At 46.9% G+C, this 23,796-nt stretch overlaps 1 protein-coding gene across 1 annotated transcript in view; it reads left to right on the top strand.

The window, feature by feature from the left end:
* Window positions 1-23,796, top strand: part of SHISA9 (shisa family member 9) — a 310,911-nt gene that overhangs the window by 4,284 nt on the left and 282,831 nt on the right. Inside the window, exon 2 of the mRNA XM_075528406.1 lies at window positions 8,110-8,237. Within this exon, the coding sequence (XP_075384521.1) occupies window positions 8,110-8,237 (128 nt within the window). The remainder of the gene's footprint in view (window positions 1-8,109; window positions 8,238-23,796) is intronic.

Below are 23,796 nucleotides of genomic sequence, written 5' to 3'. Positions count from 1 at the left end.
GACTCCCTTGAGGTGTTAAGCACGCTTGCTCCTAGCCTGGGGCTCCTGGGCTGCTCACAGGGTTAGGGGAGCACCTCCAGGAGGGAGTAGGGCACAAGTACAATGTGCAGCCCCTCATCCAGGGCGCGGCAGTCTGTTCCACCCCTGCCTATTGGCGGAAAGTGTCTGCGAATGACCGTAGCCCTGGTTGCCAAACATGCTTCTGTGTTTTGCTGGGCTGAAAGGTGTTTGTTTTTTTTTTTAAATTTTTTTGAAATCATTTTATTGGGTGCTCTTATATCTCTTTTTTTTAAATTTTAACAATTTATTAGGGGCTCATACAATTCTTATCACAGTTCATACATATACATACATCAATTGTATAAAGCACATCTGTACAGTCTTTGCCCTAATCATTTTTTTCTCCTCTTTTCTTTTTTTACATTTTATTAGGGACTCATACAACTCTTATCACCATCCATACATATACATACATCAATTGTATAAAGCACATCCATACATTCCCTGCCCCAATCATTCTCAAGGCATTTGCTCTCCACTTAAGCCCCTTGCATCAGGTCCTCTTTTTTTTTCCCCTCCCTCCCCTTTCCCCCCCTCCCTCATGTGCCCTTGGTAATTTATACCTCATTATTTTGTCATATCTTGCCCTATCCGGAGTCTCCCTTCCCCCCTTCTCTGCTGTCCCTCTCCCAGGGAAGAGGTCACATGTGGATCGAAAGGTGTTTTTATTTGATCGAAATGGTTTTCTTTTTAAAAATTGTGAGACAAATAAAACTTATAAAAACCTTGAAGAATAAGAAAATGAACTCTCGTTTATCCTTCAGTCCCTGAGTGGCACACACAGATAAGACCCAGCCACCTGCTTTGGAAAGATCCCAACCTTGAAAACCATATGCAGCAGATCTACTCTGGACTTGTCGAGAGTCCCACTAACAACAATAACAGCCCCCAGTTATTGTGCACTCACTGTATGTACCAGGGAGAAAGACCTGGAAGTCTTTGGAAATCAGCCATTCCACATGGAGCACAGTTCTATGAGACACATGAAGTGGCTCTGGACGACATCCAACAACTGGATACCCTTCGCTCTTGACCTTGGCACTATCGACACTTGGGGCCCGGTAATTCTTTGTTTAGGGACTGTCAAGCATTGCAGGATGTACGCAGTCTCCCTTGGCATCTGTCCACTAGGTGGACCAGTCATTTGTGAGAAAATGACTCCAAGCATAATCAGATGTCCTCTGGGGTCAAAATTATCCCTGCGAGAGAACCCAGATCTAGATTGAGCAGCTGTTAATGCTCTGTCATATTTACGCTATGTTTCTTATTTATTCTCTCTCCATGTGTTCATCAGTTACCTCTCCTCCTATTGTGGAGGGGCACTGGGACCACCGTGGTGAAAGTGCGAGCCAAAAAGTCATTGGTTCAAACCCTCCAGCCATTTCTCAAGGGAAAGATGTGGCAACTTGCTTATATAAAGCTTCACAGCCTCAGAAACCAGATGAGCTGGTTAGTTTTACTGTACCTTATAGGGCCATCAAGGAGCCTTGGTCATGCAGTGGTTACTTGTTAGTCTGCGATCCACAAGGTCAAACTACCAGCCACTCCTCAAGAAAAAGATGGGGCTTTCTACTCCCCAAAGAGTTACAGTCTGGGATACTAACAGAGGAAGTTCTGTCCTGTCCTATAGGGTCTTTATGAGTCCACACTGACTTGATGGCAGTGAGCTTGTTGGTTTGTTTTTTGGTTTTGTAGGATTGCTATGTCGGAATTGACTCCACAAGAGTGGGTTTGTTTTTTTCTTGTTCCTTTTTGGTTTTCTCTTTGGGAGGAGGGCCTAGAAAATAAGTTGTAGACACGATACCTAAATTCTTAATGTAGCTCTCCTAAGAACAAGGACAATTCCACTATCGTACCCAAGAAGATGAGCCGACGTGCCCTAGCATCATCAAATAGCCAATCATATTTTAAAAATCCCCAGTTGTATCAAACATTTCTTTTACGACTTGATTTTTCAAGTCACAATTCAATCAAGGTTCATTGCATGTGACTATTAAGGCTCTTTAGTTTCTGCTAGGTGCAGTGTTTTAAAACCCCAGGTGAACCAATTGCTAGCCTACGAAAATGAAGAGATTTCACACCGAAATCTGGATTGTTGATTTCTCCTGGAAAATCAGTAGGTATGGCAAAATCGGGCTTTTGTTTTTAAGTTAGTTGTACATTTTCTCAGGGCAATAATTTTGTACGTGTGCGGGGGGTGGGGTGGGGAGGCGCAGTTCACCCCGCCACCATAGTTCCAGAAAGTCTAGCTTCCATGGGAATTTTACAGTCTGTCCCACATTCACAGCCTTTTGATCAGGATTCTTCTATAGAGTCTTTGAAACATTTGAAATACTTAACATTGATCTTTCATTTGAACATGACCACAAGGGGCTGCTGCAGACAGGTGACTGCTCCCTTTCGGGTGGTCCCGAGTTCATCTCAGTGACCACCTCAGCTAATTGACCCAGCTATGTAATTGGCTCCCTTTAGAGATGCATCCAAGTTGGAGCCTAACAGCATAGCTGCCAATCATCTGGTCCGGATGGAGCCCCAGATCCATCACTTACAGGCTGTGTGGGCTGGGCCAGTTGCTTCCACTGAGTCTGATGTGCTCATCTCTGGAGCACAACAACGAGGCTTCCTAAGCGATAGGCCTGCCATGAGCACTGAGAAGCTCTTAGCAGCATTTTAATCATTTGAACTTTCTACCCCCGGCTTACTGGAAAGGAGCCCTGTTGGCAGTGTGGGTTCGGTGTTGGCGTCAGCAAGATGAGCGGCTAAGATCTGCCAATCAGCTGCTCCTGGGGAGAAAGATGAGGCTGTCTGTACCTTTAAAGATTCACCTTCTAGCTTGCTATGAGTTAGAATAGATCCAGAGGCAATGGGTTGGGTTATGTTTGATCTATGGTACGAAGGCAGTGATGGTTGCAGACAGGACACTTGGTTCCTGCTCTTTACTGGGCTGCACCTATTTAGCTGTGTGGCCTTGGCCAACCCTCATAACCTCTCTGGTCTTAGGTTTAAATCTTAGCAGGAAGGAGTGGTAGATTCAGAACAGGAGAGTACGATGACCTTAAAATGCCCCCTACCCCCAGCTCTTGGGCAGACTGATGGTAAAGGCTTTTCTCCTGGTGTGTGGGGTCTGGTCTACCTCCACACTCCCTCTGCCAAGAAGCAGGATCAGCCTGCAGCTGACAAAGGCACAGCTTGCTTTCTGAGGAGAGGAGCAGGCACCTGGCAGTTCAGATGTCAGTCTTCAAGTCTAGGCATTCTGAAGCCAGAGGGCAGGTCTGGAGCCTTTGAACTCAAGTGAGCCAGACTTAGCTCAAATGACTGCGCATGAGTGAATGGGGTGGGGGGGGCAAGGGGGAATTCACATGGCCACTATAAGATCAAGACCACCAGTGTGTTCTGCATCTGCTTCGGGCAGGGCCAGGCCTCGTCTTGGTGGGGGCTTTGTTGTTCAGTGACTCGGGGGGCAGGAGCAGGTATTTGATGCTCTTTAGACTTGGAACGGGTAGAAACATATTTCCTTATTTTGTCAACCTTCCAACGGAATTCATTTGATAGCACAGGGTCCTGTGAGTCCTTCAAACATGCATCAGAAAACTGAAAGCCCTTGCGAAGAAATGCCACCCAGTGGCAAGTGCCCCTCCACCCCTGGCTGTTTCTCTCTTCTCCCAACTCCCTGCCCATCCCTTCCTACACATCTGTGCTGATCCTAGGTGACCAGCTTCCCTGGCTGCAGAAGCCCACACAGACATCCTGCAGGAGGTGGATAAGCCTGCAGGTTATTTCTCTTGTAGGATCTTTGCTTGCCTTAGGGCATGGAGCCCTTGCATTTTGAAAACCCACTTTACTGAGGTATGATTTACACAGCAAAGCACACACCTTTCGGCACATGTCTGGGGACCTGTGCCACCATCTCGGCTGTTCCAGAGAGCTCCCTCCCTCGTGCTGCCCTTGCAGGCTAGAAAAAACCACCAGGCTTCTCTTTTTTTTTTTTTTAATTTTAACAATTTATTGGGGCTCATACAATTCTTTTCACAGTTCATATATATACATACATCAATTGTATAAAGCACATCTGTACAGTCTTTGCCATAATCATTTTTTTTCTCTTTTCTTCTTTTACATTTTATTAGGGACTCATACAACTCTTACCACAATCCATACATATACATACATCAATTGTATAAAGCACATCCATACATTCCCTGCCCCAATCATTCTCAAGGCATTTGCTCTCCACTTAAGCCCCTTGCATCAGGTCCTCTTTTTTTTCCCCCTTCTCCCTCCCCATTCCCCCCTCCCTCATATGCCCTTGGTAATTTATACATCGTTGTTTTGTCATATCTTGCCCTATCCGGAGTCTCCCTTCCCCCCTTCTCTGCTGTCCCTCCACATGTCACCAGGCTTCTCTTGCCTTAGGAAATGCTCAGGTTGAAGGCAGATTATGGTTTGGGTGGGATGCCCGGGGGATTTGAGTCAAGATCCCAGGATCTGGGCTGTGCTCTGGAACACTGATGTCCTCTTTCTATGCAGTTCCCAGGTGGTGTGCACGGTTGATGTGCTCAGCCTTGAAGGCAGGGCCGGCGGTCCACTTCCGAAGTGGTTGCATTGAAACCCCGTATGGAGCATAGCCCTTCTCTGACGCGCTTGGGGTCGCCATGGACCAGCGTGGGATTTTGTTGTTAATTGTGTTTGCTTGCTCACTGTAGTTGGAGAGGAAGAGATGGCCATTTCCTTTTGACCCTCAGTATGCCGTTTGTTCTCACCCTGGAGCTGATGCTGATGTGTTGATTCCAATTCTCATCCATCAGACTTTGCATAACTAGCTCCTCATTATTACTCAGGATGTCGCCTCCGTCTCGTCGTTCCAGTGCCTCCTCCCCCAGAAGCCTTCCCTGACTGCCCTGACTGGGTTGCAGCCCTTGTTCACCTCCTCGTTTTGTTTCACATCACAGTTAGCATAGTAGTTCATTAGATTTTGACTTATTTATCGGTCTCCCCCACTGCAGTTCATGTTGATTAGTATGGGGCCAGTAACTGATTTCCACTGCCATTGAGTCTATTCTGACGCATAGCGGCCTACCAGAGGAGAGAACAGAACTGCTTCTGATGGCTTCTAAAATTGTAAATCCCCCCTTTTAAAATGTAATAGTTTAGTTAGCATTTTATTTATATGTCATCCAGTTTAGTAATTCAATAATATCAAGACGAGTTGTACAATTGCCATCGTATTTGATTCTAGAACATTTTCTTCTTCCTTGTCATTGTTATTCATTTAACATTTTCTAATTGTGGCCAAAGTGTACACAAAGGAACGGTCTCCAACCCACAACTTCTACTTGTACAATTCAGTGTCGTTGATTATACTCTTCGTGCTGTACAGCCACTACTGATATCCTCTTCCAAATTAGTCCACCTCCATTGACATAAACTCATTGTACCCTATGCAGCAACCCTTTCCCCTTCACCTATGGTAACCGATGGTCACGCTTGGTTTCTTTCGTTCTTTATTTTTTAACCCAAGGTTTCCTTGATCTAATATTCACCTATCATAGACTTCCATGGTACATCACTTTTAAAATGAGTTGTACAATCACAATCAGTTCGAGTGTTCCCTATACGCTCCCACATTCATTGTAATCCCTTCACCCTCCCCATCTATCTCCCACCCTCACCTCCACATCCCTTATAAACTCTTGCATCAGTTATTATCTCTAGGCATCTACTTCGTCTGTGCTTCATAAACTAGGAAACCCAACAGAAACAGTGAACAAACAAAACCAAATCAAGTGGTAAGGAAAAATAATAATAATATAAAGAAAAAGATACATAATGAGCAAGTAAGAAAAGACCACCATCAACATTCAAAAAATCAGGGAAGAAGTTTTTGTCATGGAACAAGCAAGAAACACTTGAGCCTAGGAAAAATTTAGGTTGGGTCAAGAGGGAGGTCAACCGACCGAGTATCAAGTTCAAACCAGCATAATCAAATTTACAATGATCTCTGTCTGATAGTAAAGCTGTTTGAGACTCTTGTCTGTGGCTACAGGGGATCTGTCAGAGTCTTAATCTGACTAGGTACTCTGCATATGGGTTTTGGGCTCTCACTGCCCTCCACAGCCGTCTACAAATTGGTTATAAACAATTTAATCTCAGACTTTTCCCGTTGTCATATTTGGATTTTGTGATTGTCATCTTTGGATCACACCAGCTGGTGCACTTTTTCCTTGTGGACTTAGTTGACTCCTCACTTAGATGGCTGCTTGTTTGAATACAAGCCTTTAAGACCTGACACTATTCTGATTTATAGCCGGCAACATGTGCTTCCTTCACCACACTTTGCTGTAACACCCTGATCTTCAGTGATCATTAAAAGTGTAAATGTTTACGGGACCAGACAACATCATCTTTCTCTTTTGGAGCAGCTGGTGGGTTTGAACTGCTGACCTTGCAGTTAGCAGCCCAACCCTAACTGACTGAACCGCCTGGGTACCTTAGTAACATAAGCAAATGTGGAAGGGTAGTTAAAGGGAAAGGTTGTGTTGGCTAGGTCCAGCCTTGGGTGTGATGTTCTCTGCTTGTGCCAACACTTAGGCCCACCCCATTGGTTGACACTCCCTTGGAAGGTCACCTGTGCCTTTCCCACGTGTTTCCTTGTTTGCAAAAACCTAACCTGGAAAATAATACATAATTGATCAAGGATTTACGAGGAGGGGAGGGGAGTAGCTGATACCAAGGGTTCAAGAGAAAGAAAATGGTTTGGAAATGTTGATGGCAACATATGGACAAGTGTGCTTAATACAATTGGATGATGGATTGTTATACGATCTGTATGAGCCCCCCCCAATAAAGTGATTAATAAAAACAAAACCAACCTAACCTGGAGACTTCTCTGTGGCTAAAGATCTGTAGTTGACCTTGGGAAAGTATTAGAGGGGTTTGAGATGATGATAAATGGGTAGAACCTGAATACAAGCAGCACCCCTCTTCCTTAGCTCGCCTCCATCCAGATATGAAGAGAGGACAGTGGGAGGGGAGTGGGCATGGGGTCCAGCAGATCCCCACAGCCTCAGGAGACCAGGTGCAAAGGGTCAGGGCTGAGAGCCTGGTTCCAGGTTAAGCCCCTGTGCTGCAGCTTCCTGGCTGTGTGGCCTTGAGCCTTGGTTTACTAGAGAAAGAACCACAGAAAGCATTTCTGGGCTCCTTTCTTGAAGGGAGGCATTTAAAGTGATGTCCGTAGTGTCCAGTCTCTGGTAAGTTGCCTTGGTCAGTCCCCAACTGTTGCTCCAAGGGACTTGAAATGTTGGGATAAACCAGAATCACTGCTGTCGGAAGGGGTCCAAGAAGACAAATCTATGGGAGCAGGTAGCCTCATCTTCCAACCTCAAATCAACTGGTGGTTTGAACCCTTGACCTTGCAGTTAGCAAACCAAGGCCTAACTCATGGCACCACCTGGGCTCTTTGGATACAAAAGGAGGGAAGGAAATCCGTGGGGTTTCAGGCTGTGTGGCACCTTCCCTGCATTCATCATTCAATCCTCTCGGCAGTTCCACGGACTGGATAATACAGCCACTGCAGGGCTGAGTCCACGTGGACGACTCTGTGTGGTTCCACGTAACGTCTACCTATGTTGATTTCCTTGCTTCTCTCTCTTTCCTCACTCGCGTGGCAGTTTGATGTCCTAAGGGACTTTGTCACTTGCTCACGGATGGCACAGCACTTGAGGCCTGGGTGGTTGTGGCTCCAGGCACCCTGGGGTGTGCAGAGTGGAGCTGTACTCTGTAGAGCCTTCCAGGATGTGGTCTTTCAGTGCTTAGCCGTTTGCGCCAGCCATCCAGGGAATGGGTTTTTCAGTAGCTGCTTGTTTGGGGAGCTGAGAAGTTACTCACCGGGCTTCTCTTCTACGGGACTTCTGGGTGGGCTCGAACTTCCCACCTTCTAGCTCACGCCGGAGGGCATCGACTATTTGCACTACCCAGTGACTCTTGCCTGGTGCGCAGTAGGTGGCAATAGTTGCCTTCTGAATAAACAGGACAAATTCTCTCTTCTTTCAGGGCCCTTGCAGATGTCATGAGGCCACAGGGCCACTGCAACACTGACCATATGGAAAGAGACCTAAATATCGTTGTGCACGTCCAGCATTATGAAAACATGGATACACGGACCCCCATCAATAACCTTCGTAAGTATAGCCACGCCACACGTTTTCAGTTGTGTCTGGTGACCCTGTAGTGGTCTGCTGTCCCAGATTTTATGGCGCGTGATTGGCTTAGCCAAGAGCTCCTCGCTTGGCCATTGGGTGGTCTTTCACATGAAACTGTTCGGTGCCGCCAGATGCTTCATTGTTGTTTTCTTATGAACTGCTTGTTCATTTGTTTGTTTTCTCCTAGGAGTTGGCTCTTCTGTTAAACAGTAGATCACTTGTTAGGCTTATCTTGCCTGCTTCGTCGATTAACAAGTGGCCCTCTGCGTTTGTTCATCTGGTTGTATACTTGCCAAACAACAGATCACTTGGTGGGTTCGTCTTGCCTGAGTAAGGTGCTTGCCAATGGTTCGTTCACTTGTCTGCTATCTGAGGTAGACCAGAGGCGCCCCTTAGGTTTCCAGTTGCTATCTGTGAAAACATTCAAGGGCAAGAATGAGACCTATGTTTCATAACCCCGACATTTGCCAAAAATAATTCACAAAGAAGATATATTTTGTGGTGGTGTGTGTGTGTGTGAATTATGGCCATATTGCTTTGAGCATATATGTGCGCTCGATGGTAGTAAATTCGCCCCCCGTTTTCTGCTTGGAAAAACCAAAACGGAACAGAAACGTACTTGGTGCTGAATTCCTCCACAGTTGGCATACGCTTGGGCCTGGTGGTCTGCTCCCAAATAGTTTTCTTTCAAAGGTCTGTGTCCACAACAGCACGCACGTGACGGAGCTGACGCTCTGGCTAATGGGGGTGGAAGAGAGAGAAGATTGCTTAGTTTTTGACAATGGGGTACTACTACGGTTATTCCTAGCAATTATGTTTTCAAGTAACCCCCACATTAAAGTAATGTGGAGGGCTTGGTTTAAAAGAACAGAAGCCAGACAATTCAAGGGGCGCGATCAGCTGTGGCTAGAGACTCCTGCAGCAGAAGCAGTGTTGGCATTGCACAGGGTACAGCCTGGGTCGCTTCTGCGGAAGCGTCTCCAGGAGTTGCATTGGTGTTTTATTTGCTGAATCGTCGTTTTGGACTTTTGGGGTGCACAGTTCTGCGCTCAGTAGGTAGGGGAAGATGCCCGTGACCTTGGCATGGGTGGCAGGCAGGGGAAGATGCCCAGGACCTTGGCATGGGTGGCAGGCAGGGTGATGATTTCTTCATGGCCTGGGGAAGGGTTGCGGTGTGTTAACAAAGCCAGTGTTTACCCGGTTCGGAAAATGGGCCACTGAATAGAACATCTTTGGCTTCCTTGCTTGAAAGAATGTGACATTATTTATTCGTATCCCAGATGAATAACGGTAAAATGGTGTGAGGCCCGGCTATGTTTCAGAGCAAAATACAGCGGCACTTGAAAGTGTCATGACAAACCCCCAGCCCTGAAAGATGTATCACACGGACATAGCAATCAATGGCTGTGCTCAGTTCTGGCGCTGGTGGAAACAAACCTATTCTCTTCCCTTTTGAACAGGGAAATACTTTGAGCCTCCAGGAATGTGCTACCCAGACGTGAGTGAGAGAATGTGGGTTAGAGAAAGAGCTGGTCTATTCATGGGGACCAGTTGTGGTTTTAAATTACAGGATGTGTTTGAATCAGCACTCAAATGGAAGAACTAACTCATTGAAGTCACTGAAGTTTCACCTCCTATGGGGCCAAAGGGCAGGCACGGGCATTAATGAACCTTGCCTAATCAAGGGAATTTCATTTCCAGTTGTATTGGTCATAAATGACTGCCCAGAGATGGGTTTCCAGGCACAGAATCACATTAAGATGATTCTGGTGACCAAGCCAATGGTTGTGTAGGACTGTGGCATTTAGTCTACAGTTGTACCTCAGCACTCAGTGGAATTTTGAAGCCCAAAAAGGGTATCTTGTGAAAGAAAGTCTTTTAGACTGGAAATAAACAACATGCATGAATTCCAGGCATGATATCATAAATTAGACTTTTAAAGAAAATCATTTTATTGGGGGATCACACAACTCTATCACAATCCATACATACATCCATGGTGTCAAGCACATTTGTACATTTGTTGCCATCATCATTCTTAAAACATTTGCTTTCTACTTAAGCCTTTGGTATCAGCTCCTCATTTTCCCCCTCCCTCCCCCTCCACCCCTCTCATGAACCCTTGATAATTTATAAATTATTATTATTTTGTCATGTTTTACACTGTCCTACATCTCCCTTCACTCACTTTTCTGTTGTCCGTCCCACAGGGAGGGACTTATATGTAGATCCTTATGATCAGTTGCTCCTTTCTACCCCACCCGGTATCGCCACTTTCACCACTGGTCCTGAGGGGTTCATCTGTCCTGGATTCTCTGTGTTTCCAGTTCCTATCTGTACCAGTGTACATCCTCTGGTCTAGCTGATTTGTAAGGTAGAATTGGGATCATGATCAGGGTGGGAGTGAGAGGGAGAGGAGGCATTTAAGAACTAGAGGAAATTTGTATGTTTCATCCTTACTACACTGCACCCTGACTGGCTCATCTCTTCCCTATGACCCTTCTATAAGGGGATGTCCAGTTGTGTTTAGATGGGCTCTGGGTCCCCAATCTTCACTCCCCCTCATTCAAAATGATATGATTTTTTGTTTTTTGATACCTTATACCTAATACCTTATCCCATCGACACCTCATGATCACACAGGCTGGTGTGCTTCTTCCATGTGGACTTTGTTGCTTCTCAGCTAGCTGACCGCTTGTTTACCTTCAAGCCTTTAAGACCCCAGATCCTATAGCTTTTGATAGCCAGGCTCCATCAGGGTCCTTCAGCACATTTGCTTATGCACTCGCTTTGTCTTCAGTGATTGTGTCGGGAAGGTGAGCATCATGGAATGCCAGTTTAATAGAACAAAGTGTTCTTGCATTGAGGGTGTACTTGAGTGGAGGCCCAAAGTCCATCTGCGATCTTAATACTAAACCTATAAATATATGCACAAAGATCTATTTCCCTGTCATCATATATATAAATATATTTACATATGTACATGCCTGTCTTTAGACCTCTATAAATGCCCTTTGCCTCCTGGTTCTTTCTTCTATTTCCTTTTACTTTCCTCTTGTCCCACCGTCATGCTCAGCCTTCATTTGGGTTTCAGTAATTCCTCTAAGTTACATTGCCCTTGATTAAGCCCACCAGACTTCTTACACCCTCCTCACCACCGGTTTTGGATCATTTGTTGTTCCCTTGTCCCTGAGTTTGCACCACTTCCTTTCCCCCACCACTTCCTCTCCCATGACCCCCGGACTGGTTGGTCCCATTGTTTTCTCCTCCAGCTTGTTTATCCTGACTATTTTATCTAGATAGACCTACAGAGATAATAATATGCACAAAAACAAGACAGAGCAAAACAAAGCAACAAAAGAAAACAAAACAGTAACAACAAAAAAACCAATGATGAAAAAAAGAAAAGCCTGTAAATAGTTCAAGGTCTGTTTGTTGACCTTTAGGAGTATTTTCTGGTTGAGTCTGATGTGGTGCCATGTCCTGGCCCCAAAGTCTAATTTTGATACTACCTCAGGACTTCCTTGCTCTGCTCTCCTTGCTCTTCTGTTGCACACCCTTAGTGTTTTGCCTCGGTGTGGTGGGATTAGATCAGGCGCAATTCCCACAGTGTCTCCAGTGTTGTCCCCTGTCGGGCTATGGGTCAGTGAGGGATGTTATGTCTCGTGTGGGGCCGGCCATATGGTTCTCTCTGTGCATTGGCTGCTCTGAGCAGGGATATCGTCCTCAAATCTTGGTGGGCCAGGATGTGCTCCACTCTCGTCCTCCCCCTTCATTTGCTCCTGTGTGGTTTGATCGGACATGTCCCTCTCCCTGAGCTGTAGCTTCAGTGATGTCCTCGGAAATAAATTCTTCTCCAGGGAGGGGTAGCTGTCCACATAGTTGGGCTTGGGGCCGGCTCCTCAGACTATTGGTTCCCTGCTTCATGCCGGTATGCTGCGTTCACATCTTGGAGCCCCGATTGAAGTCTGGTCCCTCTTTCCCTGTGGAGGTATCAACACTACCCTCCTCTTGGGCGGGTTAGTGCCCTGTTCCCCGCTACCCATTTCTTTTAAATTGGACATGGTTTTAAACAAGAATTGCCACAGGCAGTTCTTTCATACAATGTTGTCAGGTGGGTCCATTTCTTCTTTCCTCGAATCCTCAGGAATATTGTAAAAGTGCATCTATTTGATTCCATTCATGTGTTTCACGTACACAGCAAACCTATGCGTGGTTGAGAACAACAATGGATTTTCTATGCCATGGTGTCTTTGTTTTCTTGTTGATTCATAGGTGCTTGTTGTACATTATAGACTGAGAGATAAGTGGTTTGGGGAGTTTATAGAGAAGATAGTGTTGGATGATTGATATTTCATCAGCTTTTAGGGGTTAAAGAAACTGAGAAGTCCCAGAGTTCAGTTTGATCACCGGAAAGTTAGACCAGACTTTGGAGCCACAAGAAGGATATATACCTATAGAACAGAAAACCTTCTCTGGGTATTCTGTGAGCTACAGTGATGTGTCACTACAGAAGCAGGCAGAAAGGCACACTGGCTTGGAAGGCACCAAGATGGGGCTGTCATTGCACAGTTAGGAGGGTCTGCACTAAACATCTACGGAACCCTGGTGGCCTAGAGGTTGGCTATATGTTGGACTCCTAACCGTGAAGTCATCAATTCGAAACCATGAGCCTCACTGAGGGAGAAAGACACGGCTTTCCAGTTTTGTAAAGAGTTACAGTCTCAGAAACTCACAGGGGCAGTTAGATCTACCTTGCCCTGCCAGGTCGCTATGAGTCAGAATCGACTCGAAGGCAGTGAGTTTGGTTTCGGTTGGCACTAAGCGTCCAGGAATTAAGTAACTCCAAGACAAGGCTTTCTGCTCCCTAAGTGTTGCAGTCTCAGACCCCCAGACCCACAGGGGCAGTGCTCTCCTGTAGTACAGCATCTGGTGGCTGGGTGTCTGGGAGTCGGCAACCAGTGAGTGTCAGAATAATGTCAATGTCCTTTCCATCTGGATCCAGTGGCAGCCTGGCATGACTTTAAAGGAGTGATCGCCCCGCCCCCACCCTGTCACCTGGTTGGTTCTCATTTTTCCTTAAAGTCAACACGAGGTCGCCCTCTGATCTCTGTGCTCAGCCAGGCGGGGAGGGTGAGACAGCCCCTGCCCCTGCAGAAGCCTGGTGTTGGGAAGAGGCCATGGCAAAGAGCACTGGAAGGCAGCTCCGGAGAAGAACGGGCCTCTGAGGGACGGCTCTCATAAACCTGCGTGGTTGATTTTTCCCTGTGATGTGATGTGACTCTTTATATTAAGATGGATTTTTTTTCCTTCACAAGATTGCTGCTCATATTTTTTCCCCCCAGCCATTTGGTGGTATGGCCTAAAAATATTTAGTCTAATAATCAAAAGGGCCCCGACCTCTTTGATGAACAGGATGTAGATTCAGATGAGGTAGTGATTTTCTGCAAATCATCCTGGGCTTCTCTGTAATTAGAGTTTGCTTCTGAAGATACATTTTTGTCCTCAAGTGCTCTGAACATGCAAGGGGGCTTCAGAAACCTCATGGGAAATGGAAAAGCAAAATAATGGAAATTTTCTTGAGCTTTTTTGCTAGTTTCGCCCCCCCCCCCCCCAGGCTCCCTGCATGCCAGGGACAGCCCCCATCCCTCTGGGCCTCCAGGTGCGGTGAGCTCCCTTTGTTGGGGTTGCTAGGTGCTGCTGAACTGATTCCCATTCACGATGACCCTGTGGGCGGAGCTGGTTTCTTCAATGAATCTGGATGGACGCCCAGGGGCAGGGCTTGGCAGAGCCTCTGGGTGGGATCAGACACCTAACCCTTTGGTGTTCAGCCCGTGCATCACCACTGCACTTTGGGGTTCTTTTAGGTTCCCTTTACTCTTCCTAAGGAGCCTGGTGCTGTGGGTCAGTTACCACGAAGTTGGCTCTTCATACTGATGGACGGCGCTGAGGGACACCTATGTGGCTGTCTGCTCCTGTGAAGATGGATAGCCTCCGAGTGGAGGGCTCAATGGCAGCGCGCTGGGCTTTGTGTTTGGGTTACAAGGAAATCAAACACACTGCCCCTGAGGTGATTCCGACTCAGGACAGGGTAGAACTGTCCCTGTGGGTTTCTGACACGGTCTCTCTGGACAGAAGTAGCATGTTAGGCCTCGCCTTCCTCTCACAGAGTGCCTGGCGGTGTACAAAGTGTCGCCTGCCTTGTTTTTCTGCGTCTTGCAAATCAACTTCTGTTTGTGGGAAATAGTTGCCCTCCTTCTCTGAAAGGTTTCTGCCTTACACAGGTTCCAGCGTTTGCAGGCTTAATAATAGATCAACAGGAATGGGGATCGTCAGCTTTCTAAACCTTCTACATACTATTAACATATTTAATCCTGAAAACTATTAGGTTGCTACTGTACTGTTCCCCCATTGTAAGGATGGGGAAACCGAGGCTGAAGGTGAAATAGCTTGTTCAGAGTGGTAGGAAAAACCCCACAAGATCCCACTGCCCTTGAGTTGATTTTTACTCCCAGTGGTGTGACAGGACAGAGTGGAACTGCTCTATTGGGTTTCCAGGGCTGTCAATCTTGACAGCCTAATTTTTCTCCCACGGAGTGGCCAGTGGGTTTGAGCCCAGAAGATGGTCTCGAAGCTCTGACCCCGCATATGCTGGCAAAGAGCCCCTAATGTCTGGCATGTCTTTGGGGGAGACAAAGCTGGGGAAAGTTTATCATCCCACAGCTAGTGGGTTTGTGGTTCGCAGCTTGACGATGAAGTGGAAGGTGAAGCTGAGACTTAGGCAATATGATGAAAATACAATAAAACGGTGAAAAATCCCAGGACAACCAAAACAGTGGCCCATCATCAGGGACTGCCTGTGCAAAACACCGAGCCCCGTGCCTTCCCCGGCATGGTGGTGCGGTTATCCTCACTCGTGGGGCGGGGGCCCTGGAAAGAGATCAACAGGAATGATTTACCCAGTGGGAATGTTTGCACTCTGCATGCCAGTTGATAACACAACTTGTGTGTGTGTGTGTGTGTTACTACTAATGTTTTAATGCAAATGAGAAGCAGGGAAGCTGTCAATTCCTTCCCAAAGGAAGAGCAGCTGGCCCGTTCTTCGCCATTTGTTCCTGTCTTATGTTTCCTCCTGTCCCTATCGGAGACACACGTGTTTGTTCTGTCAGGAATATTGAGTTCATGTTGTAGTGACACCGGCAGACCAGGCCCCAAACACATCTTGCTTTTCTCCCCTAAAATGAGACTGTGTGTGTGTGTGTGTGTGTGTGTGTGTGCCAGCAACAGAGAGCCAAAGCTCTTCAAAGGGGGTGGGGGTGGGGGACAGTTACTGTCTGCAAGTCATCTCCTGGGTTTCTTTTCAGAAATTGTCACTAATGCTGGCCACATGGCTTCGCCTAATTAGATTTACGTCGCCTTCCCAAAGCACTTCCAACCAGCGGTGGGAGTGTGTGTAAAGAAAGCCCAACTGCTCAAGATGATGTCTGGCTTTGTCTCGGAGATGCCGAGTTCTGTTCCTGCTGTACCAGAGAAGGACAGTCCTGGGAGAACAATTCAGCGAGGCAACAGGGGACTGTGTGCCCAGCACTTCAAAACCCACTAACCTCACTGCCGTCGAGGATTCCGGCTCATAGCCAAAGGCCCTGAACCACAGAGTACAACTGCCCCTTTGCGGGCTTTTGCTGGAGCAGTGGTTTCGAGCGGCTGACCTTGTGGTTAGTAGACCAGTATGTAGTCACTACATCACCAGGGCTCCCTGTGAGTGGCACTTAGTAGGTGTGAAAAAAGGTGTGGTTAAGCAGAGTGAAGCTGTGTGCAGCTTATTTCTGTAACAACTATGGAATCATGGAAGGGGTCTTGTATGTAGCAACATGTGTGAATCATCCGCAATCATTGCTACAAACAATTCCAGGATCTTTGTTCCTTGTATTCCTTGCCCTTAGCTCCCTACTCCCTGCTGGCCTCCCCTGCTATGCGCGCACCTTTGAACCTGTAGATGAGGAATGTTGTTCAGAGGAATTCGAAACTTTTGTTGAGTCTTTGCTTTCATTTTATAAAAATTTTTTTATTTTTAAATTTTATTAGGGACTTATACAACTCTTATCACAATCCATACATATACATACATCAATTGTATAAAGCACATCTGTACATTCTTTGCCCTCATCATTTTCAAAGCATTTGCTCTCCACTTAAGCCCTTTGCATCAAGTCCTCTTTTTTCCCCTCCCTCCCTGCTCCCCGCTCCCTCATGAGCCCTTAATAATTTATAAATTGTTATTTTGTCATATCTTGCCCTATCCGGCGTCTCCCTTCACCCCCTTTTCTGTTGTCCTTTCCCCAGGGAGGAGGTCACATGTGGATCCTTAGAATCGGTGCCCCCTTTCCATTTTTGAATGCAATGTTAGATCCACAGGGAGCCTGAGATGTAGAGCCTTCTTCATAGCCCGGCTGCCTGTACCTTCCCAGAGGAAAAGCTCCCCCTGTTTTATTCTAACCATCCTGAAGGCTTTTGAGTTGACACATGTGCCATGGCTAAATTTTTGAGTTGCTAAAAAGTGACACCACATTGACTTCCCCTTTTCAAGTTGAATTTTGTTGCCCTTGAGATGTATAGCAACACATACCGTTTCCAGACAAACACTTCAGTGACACTCTGGGCTCTTAGAGTTGCCCAGCCTCTCCTTGACATTTACCAAACCAGGACCCTCCTGGATGTCGTCTTCAGCGGCTTGGCCCTTCCTTGAGCCAGGGTAGGTGTGTCCAAGATTTACACATATTGTTATGTGAAGCTCTGGCGTATTTGTTTCGTGGCTCAGAAAATGTGGTGCTCAAGGCTACAGAGACAGTGGACAGGAATCCTGACCCTGGGTGCATGCCACGTCTGCCTGGCTTTCAGTCTACGTCTTGATTCCCACTGAGAATCGTTGTCTGACTACCCTCCTCCTTGCAGAGGGACCACATGAGATCAATTCCCCATTTCTGTCCTGGGAGACAGACTTAACTTTTAGACATTAGTCTTTTCCTGTACAGATATTTTCTGTATATGAAGCCCAGGTTAGGGAAACCTATGGAGAGCTTCCATCCGGATCAATAGATTCCAAGGGACCCTGCAGGGGATGCTGGCAGGAAATGAGAAGCTAACGAGTATAAAGAAGAGGAAATGTCCTGGAATTGATTGTAGTGATGGTTGCACAATGCTCCTGAATACGATTGAGTGATCGAAATATTTGAGATGTGAATTGTATGTCAATGAAATTGCTAATTATGAATTAATCATTAAATTAATAAAGATAAAAATGTAACCTCTATCACTGGACCACTGGTGTAGAAATTGTGAAATGGGAACTTAATTTGCTGTGTAAATTTTGACGAAACATGCAATAAAAAGTGCAATAAAAAACCATTAAAAAATTCTGCTCTGTGTCAGGCCCACCACACGTGTCAGGGTGTTGTACGGCGATGGCTTGTATGTTGCCCTGATGCTGGACACAATGCCGCTGGTATCTGAGATACCAGCAAGGTCACCCTTGGTGGACAGGGCTCTGGGGAATCTTCTAAGACGAGGAAGAAAGGTCTCGCAGTCTACTTTTTGAAAACCAGGCAGGTGGAAGTCCTGTGGATCATCACAGAACATTGCTCCACTTGCTTGCTTTGGACACATTACCAAGAGGGATCAATGAAGGGAAGGGGACATCACATTTGGTGATGCAGAGGACAACGAGGGCAAGGGAGACACTTGCTGAGATGATGGATTAGCACAGTGGCAGCCCCGCCCTGCTGGACCCAATGCATTAGGCTGATGCAGGGTCAGGCAGCGTTTTGTCTTGTGCAGGAGGTTGCCATGAGACGAAGTCAGGGTCGACTCCTTGGTGCACAGCTGTCTGTCTTACCCATCTGCCTGCCGTCAGTCAGCTTGTCCATCCATTCCTGTCATAAGATTCTCATCACCAGCCCTCTCTCTAAGGCCACCATTTTATTTCCATCACAGTCCACATCACTACCTGAAATACCTCTGTTTACTTGGCTCTTTTCTCTCCCACCCAAGCGTCAGGTCCGTGAGACCAGGGCCTCACGATCTTGTCCCTCACCGGCCTGGTACATAGTAGGCTGTTAAAAAGAGAAGATTTTTGTTGAACGAACGAGTGCTCTCCAAGCATAATAGCAGGAAAGTTTCCTTGAGGAATGGTGGCTATCACTTTTTCTATGGCAATTCATTGCGGTTTGGTTTCCTGTGGACGAAACCTTCAGTGTCGTTATCAGAGTTTAGCAAATGCCAGGTTACATGCCAAGAGAAAGAGCTTATGCTAGAGGCTCCTGAACACATATCCCAGCATATCCTGGCACTTGTGAAATGTTATTCGGAGATCGTGGACTCAAAGTCCAGCCCATCAGTGCGGTCACGATTGCCTTTTCAAGGGCATTCCCCGCACCCCTACCTCATTCCTTTGGGTGTCTCTACCACTTGCCTCATAAAGTCCCCATCCAGGCTGACGCTCACTGTCATTAGCATCCAGACCCAGGAAGGAGGGGATTGAGAGTATTTAATAGCTATGAAACGGCTATGTTGTGTTGATGTGGATAATAAAAATAATTACCTCTGGTGATGCAAAGTAACCTTACTAATCCCCCACTTAGGATCATAATATTGATTTTAATGTATTGCCAAGTAGACTGTTAAATCTCCAACAGTTGTATACTTCACCTTCAATTATTATATTTAAAGGAAGGCTTCAAACCTAGGGTACCAAGGGGAAAAGGCCATTACAGACCCATAGATCTATTTCATATCTTATAATTTGACAGCCCTCCACCCCAGGACGCCCTAAGCCTATCTTAGCTGTGCTAGTGTCAAGTCTTTATCCTTTGACTGTGAATTCCAAGATGCCCCAAATATGACACCAGAATTTACAATCTTCAGCCCTCAAGCCAAATCAGGTCACACCAGGAAAAGCTGTGTCCCTGCATTTTCAGATAGGAAAGCTTGGGACAACCCCTACTTCCCAGAGCACTTTTTGGTAATAAGTATGGGAGGACAATGGGACCGAGTGTGTTATGGAGTTAGGTGATGGACAGAGGACGTGTTCTTGGTTGGGGTCTCAGTTATTGCAGCTATAACACAAACATCACAAATGGATAGTTAAGTATATTTATTTTCTCACAGTTTAAACAAAACAAAAATCCTACTGTCATCAAGTTGATTCTGATTCATAGGAACCCTTTAAACCCAAGCTCAAACAAATTCTCTGCCATTGAGTCGATGCTGACCCATAGTGACCTTATAGGACAGGGTAGAACCACCCTTAGGCGACTCCAAGACTCTAATTCTTTACCAGAGTAGAAAGCCCTGTCTCTCTCACTCTGACTGGCTGTCGGTTTCAACTGCTGATTTTGCAGTTAGCAGCCTGATGTGTAACTACTATGCCACCAGGATTCCTAGGACAGAGTAAACCTTTCCCTTTGGGTTTCCAAGGCTATAAATCCTTAGGAGAGCAGGAAAATCTTATCTTTGTCCTGAGGAGCGGCTGGTAGGTTAGAACTGGTTAGCAGTCCGACATATAACGCAGTCTGTCACAGTTTGGGAGACTAGCTGTCCAAATCCAGGGACCAGGCGCTAGGGCATAGGTTCCCAATCTTATTTGGAATACCACCCCCTTTCAGTGGTACCTAGCAATTAGCCCATAATAGGCCACAATCCAGGATAAAGTGTAGGCATCTGTTTTTGCAGCATGCCCCCCTGTACTGTTCCAGAGCCTCTAATTGGAGGGATCCCTTATTGGGGAACAACTGCTGTAGGGGAAGGTATGAGAGCTTGGTCTCTGGGATCTCCCCTTGACTGAGCATCCCTCTCGCCTCTTTCATCTCCTTTGCTTCCTTTCCTTGTTAACAAAACAAATAAACCCATTCCCAAATGGGGTTATAATTACAGATATTTCAAAAAACAAACCGAGAAGGTCCCACTGCCCCCAAGTACATTCTGACTTATATCCCGCCGCCATCGAGGCGATGCTGACTCAGTGACCCTACAGGACAGGCTTGAGTTGCCGTTGTGGTTTTCTGAGATTGTAACTCTACAGAAGTAGAAAGCCTCATCTTTCTCCTTGTGAGCAGCTGGTGATTTTGAACCGCTGAGCTTTCAGATCACAGTCCATTTGTAACCACTGTGACACCACGGCTTCTGACTCACAGTGACCCTTACAGGACAGAGTCAAACTGCCCCATGAGGTTTCCAAGGCTCTACCTCTTCACGGAAGAGACTCATCTTTCTCTCTTGGAGCAGCTGGTGGGTTTGAACCACTGGCCTTTCTGTTATCAGCAGAGCAGAGTGCTTTGCCTCCTACAGCCACAAAGCCTCCTCCAACACAGGTGGTGTGGTGGCCATTGTTGTTGTTAGGTGCTGTCAAGTTGGCTCCGACTCATAGAGACCCCATGTACCACAGAATGAAATGCTGCCCAGTTCGACACCATCTTCACAATTGTTCTTATGTTTGAGCCCATCGATGCTGCCATGGTGCCACTCCGTCTTGACAGAGGTCTTCCCCCGTTCCCCCTGCCCCTGTACTTCACCACTCTAGGAGTGAGTGCACATTGGGCTGCTCACCAAAAGGTCAGCAGTTGGAAACCACCAGCTGCTCTTCCTACTCTGGTAAGAGTTACAATCTTGGAAACCCGCAAGGGCAGTTCCAGCTTGTCCTATAGGGTGGCTATGAGGAGGAACCAGTTGTGAGGCAGTGAGTTTGGTTTTGGTTTGGGCTCCTTTACCAAACATGATGTCCTTTCCAGGGAATGGTCTCTCCTGACATGTCCAAAATACGTGAGATGAAGTCTCACTGTTCTTTCCTTTAAGGAACACTTTAGCTGCCCTTCCGAGACAGATTTATTGGTTCTTTTGGCAATCCATGGTACTTTCAATATTCTTTGCCCAAACCATCATTCAAATGCATTGATTCTTCTTTGGACTTCCCTATTCAGTGTCCAACCTTCACATATGAGGCAACTGAAAAGACCATGGCTTGGGTCATGTGTAGGGGTTACATGGTTGCATCGAGGATTTACAGGACAGATTTGTGGGGGACAAGTGGGGTCTGTAATGATTATCTTTTCCTGAATTTTGATCTTGTCCCATCGGCAAGGTTCACGGCTGTCCCTTTTATTGAGCAATCATTGTGCATGAAAGGAGGGTCTGTGTGGTGCAGATGGTGAGACGGGACTGCGCATCAACATGTTGGTGGCTCATTTCGATCCAGATGCACCACTTAGGAAAGGCCTGCTGATCTGCTTCAGAAAGGTCACGGCCTCGTAAATCCTTTCAAGCAGTTCTACATGGCAACATGTAATGGGCTATTTTTACTCTGGGCAGAAGTAATAATGTCAGTAGTTAGCACTGGTGGGTTCCTGCCATGTACCGGATTTTCAAATATGATATATCATTTAATTATCTTCTAACAACTTGCAAAATGGGCAGGGATATCAATAGTTTACAGAGTGATCAATGACAGGGTCTGGGCTCAAAGACTGCCTGGACTGACTCCCAGGCCTTCTCTCTTTTTTCCCTCGAGTAAGTGGAGAGATTTCCTTTTGGGTGCTGTTGACAAGGGTGAGACAGACTGGCAGTGGCTGGTTGAAAAGGATTTCGAGACCATAGGAGGCCAGAGGCCAGCTCTGTGGGCATGAGTGCTGTGATCGATTAGCCGTGCCTGCTGTGAGCGCAGGCTAGGTAAGCAGTGAAGTGCGCCTTGTCTTTGCAATCCTGTTTCTGATTGCAAATAGAATAAAAGTCCTCCAAAGGACTTGTGGTTGTGTAAATGAAGGAATATAAGTGCAGTATAAAATGAGATAATGTAGACTAAATTGATGGATCGGGAGGGCCTCAAGTGCCTAGTGCATCACATGGTGCTAGGATGTATAGTAAATGATTAGCATATCTTTGTTTACTGAATGAGTGAATACATGCATGGATAGTTCATGGCACAGGGTAACAGGTATTGTATTAAGTTCGCGACGCTGGTTTTGAGGGTCAAAGACCTGGCAGTCACCTTCTGTGCAGGTGGCAGCTAGCCGAGATCACACACTGCGGTTCCACCATGCTACAAGACACGCCAGGAGTCGGAAGCGACCACTCAGCTTCCAGCCCCGACAGTAGCCCTTTCTCTTCACCCACCCGGCCAGGCTACCAGAAAGCTGCGCCATCGGAACCGCGTCCTTTCATTTCCTCTTGGAACGCCCATCTGGACACGGTTCAGCGTGGCTGTTACCAGTCCCCGCCACGTCACTAAGAATGCATCTGTGCTCCTGCAGACCGCAGCTGAAAGTGGGGCTTATCGGGGTGCTCAGTGTCTTTTCTACGGAGACCGCCCTCCGTCCTGAGCGCGTGTTCAACACACCTTTAGCTCCGTTGTCTTCGTGGCACCATCCTGGGGGAGCAGAAGGCAAGCCAGGTCTTGGCTCCAAAGAGCTTATGTTCTACCTAGGGAAGACTGTTCGAACAGCAGATAACCTCAAACCCACGGCGGCCAAGTGGCTCCTGGCTTATAGCAACCCTAGAGGACGAGGGAAAACTCCACCTCAGAGTTCCTGAGACCATCAATCTGTATGGGAGCCGGCTGGAACTTGTGGTCAGCAGCCAGTGCTTACCTCAGTGCACCACCAAGGAGATGCTATTTGTGATAAGGTTATGTCTTAGAGGAAGTGCCGGCGAAGGTGAGACCCAGAAGACAAGCCAGGAAGAGCCACAGGTGGGAAAGAGCAGAGGCAGGTCTCTACCTGACCCCTGGTCTCACTGAAATGGAAGCAGCGGCGGGGCGGGGGCATGGCTGTGCTTTGATGCTAGCTGTCCTGGAGTCCATTTCAGCTTGACCAGACTGGGGCCAGTGGCTTTTCTTACCTGCAAAGTGGGTGGTTTGAGTCCGCTCAAAGCACGCAGGAGGACAGGCGTGGGGAGCCTCTTGTTGCAAACCCTGTGGTGCACAGTGACACAGGTCTTGTCTCCCTGCTGTGACTTGCAATCATTTTTTTTTCATGAGACCTGGCCTGCGTTGCAGGGAGGAGGTACATAGTGGCAGAGGAAGGACATGCGAGCCACTGGGCTTTGGGCATATGGGTGACATGGGCTCCTGAGGCCAGTGGAAAGTTCCGGCCTTGCTTGTGTTGAGGGCTGATAGCTAGAGTGAGGAGTGAGGAGAGTCGAAGCTGACCGAGGCTCCAAGGCCTTGAGGTGCTGGCGAAGGGTTCCGAAGAAGACGCCGGGAGCTCTGGAGAAGCCATGATGCTTTCCTCCTCGCTTGGATCGACAGGGTCCTAATTTGTTTATTTATTTATTAGATCACTTTGTTGGGGGATCTTACAACTCTTGTTGCAATCCATACATCAGTTGTAACCGACAGATTCGTACAAATATTCCATTGTTCTTTTCTAGACATTTACTTTCCATTGAGCCCTTAGGATCAGCTCATCTTTTTCTCCCCCCCCCCTCTACCCCCTACTCCCAACCCCCAACCCTCGTAGCCCCTTGTTAGATTGCAGATTGTTAATTATTTTCA

This window comes from Tenrec ecaudatus, chromosome 12 (genome assembly GCF_050624435.1).
Source record: "Tenrec ecaudatus isolate mTenEca1 chromosome 12, mTenEca1.hap1, whole genome shotgun sequence".
NCBI classification, from domain to species: Eukaryota; Metazoa; Chordata; class Mammalia; order Afrosoricida; family Tenrecidae; genus Tenrec; species Tenrec ecaudatus.
This window is presented reverse-complemented; position numbering and strand designations above follow the sequence as displayed.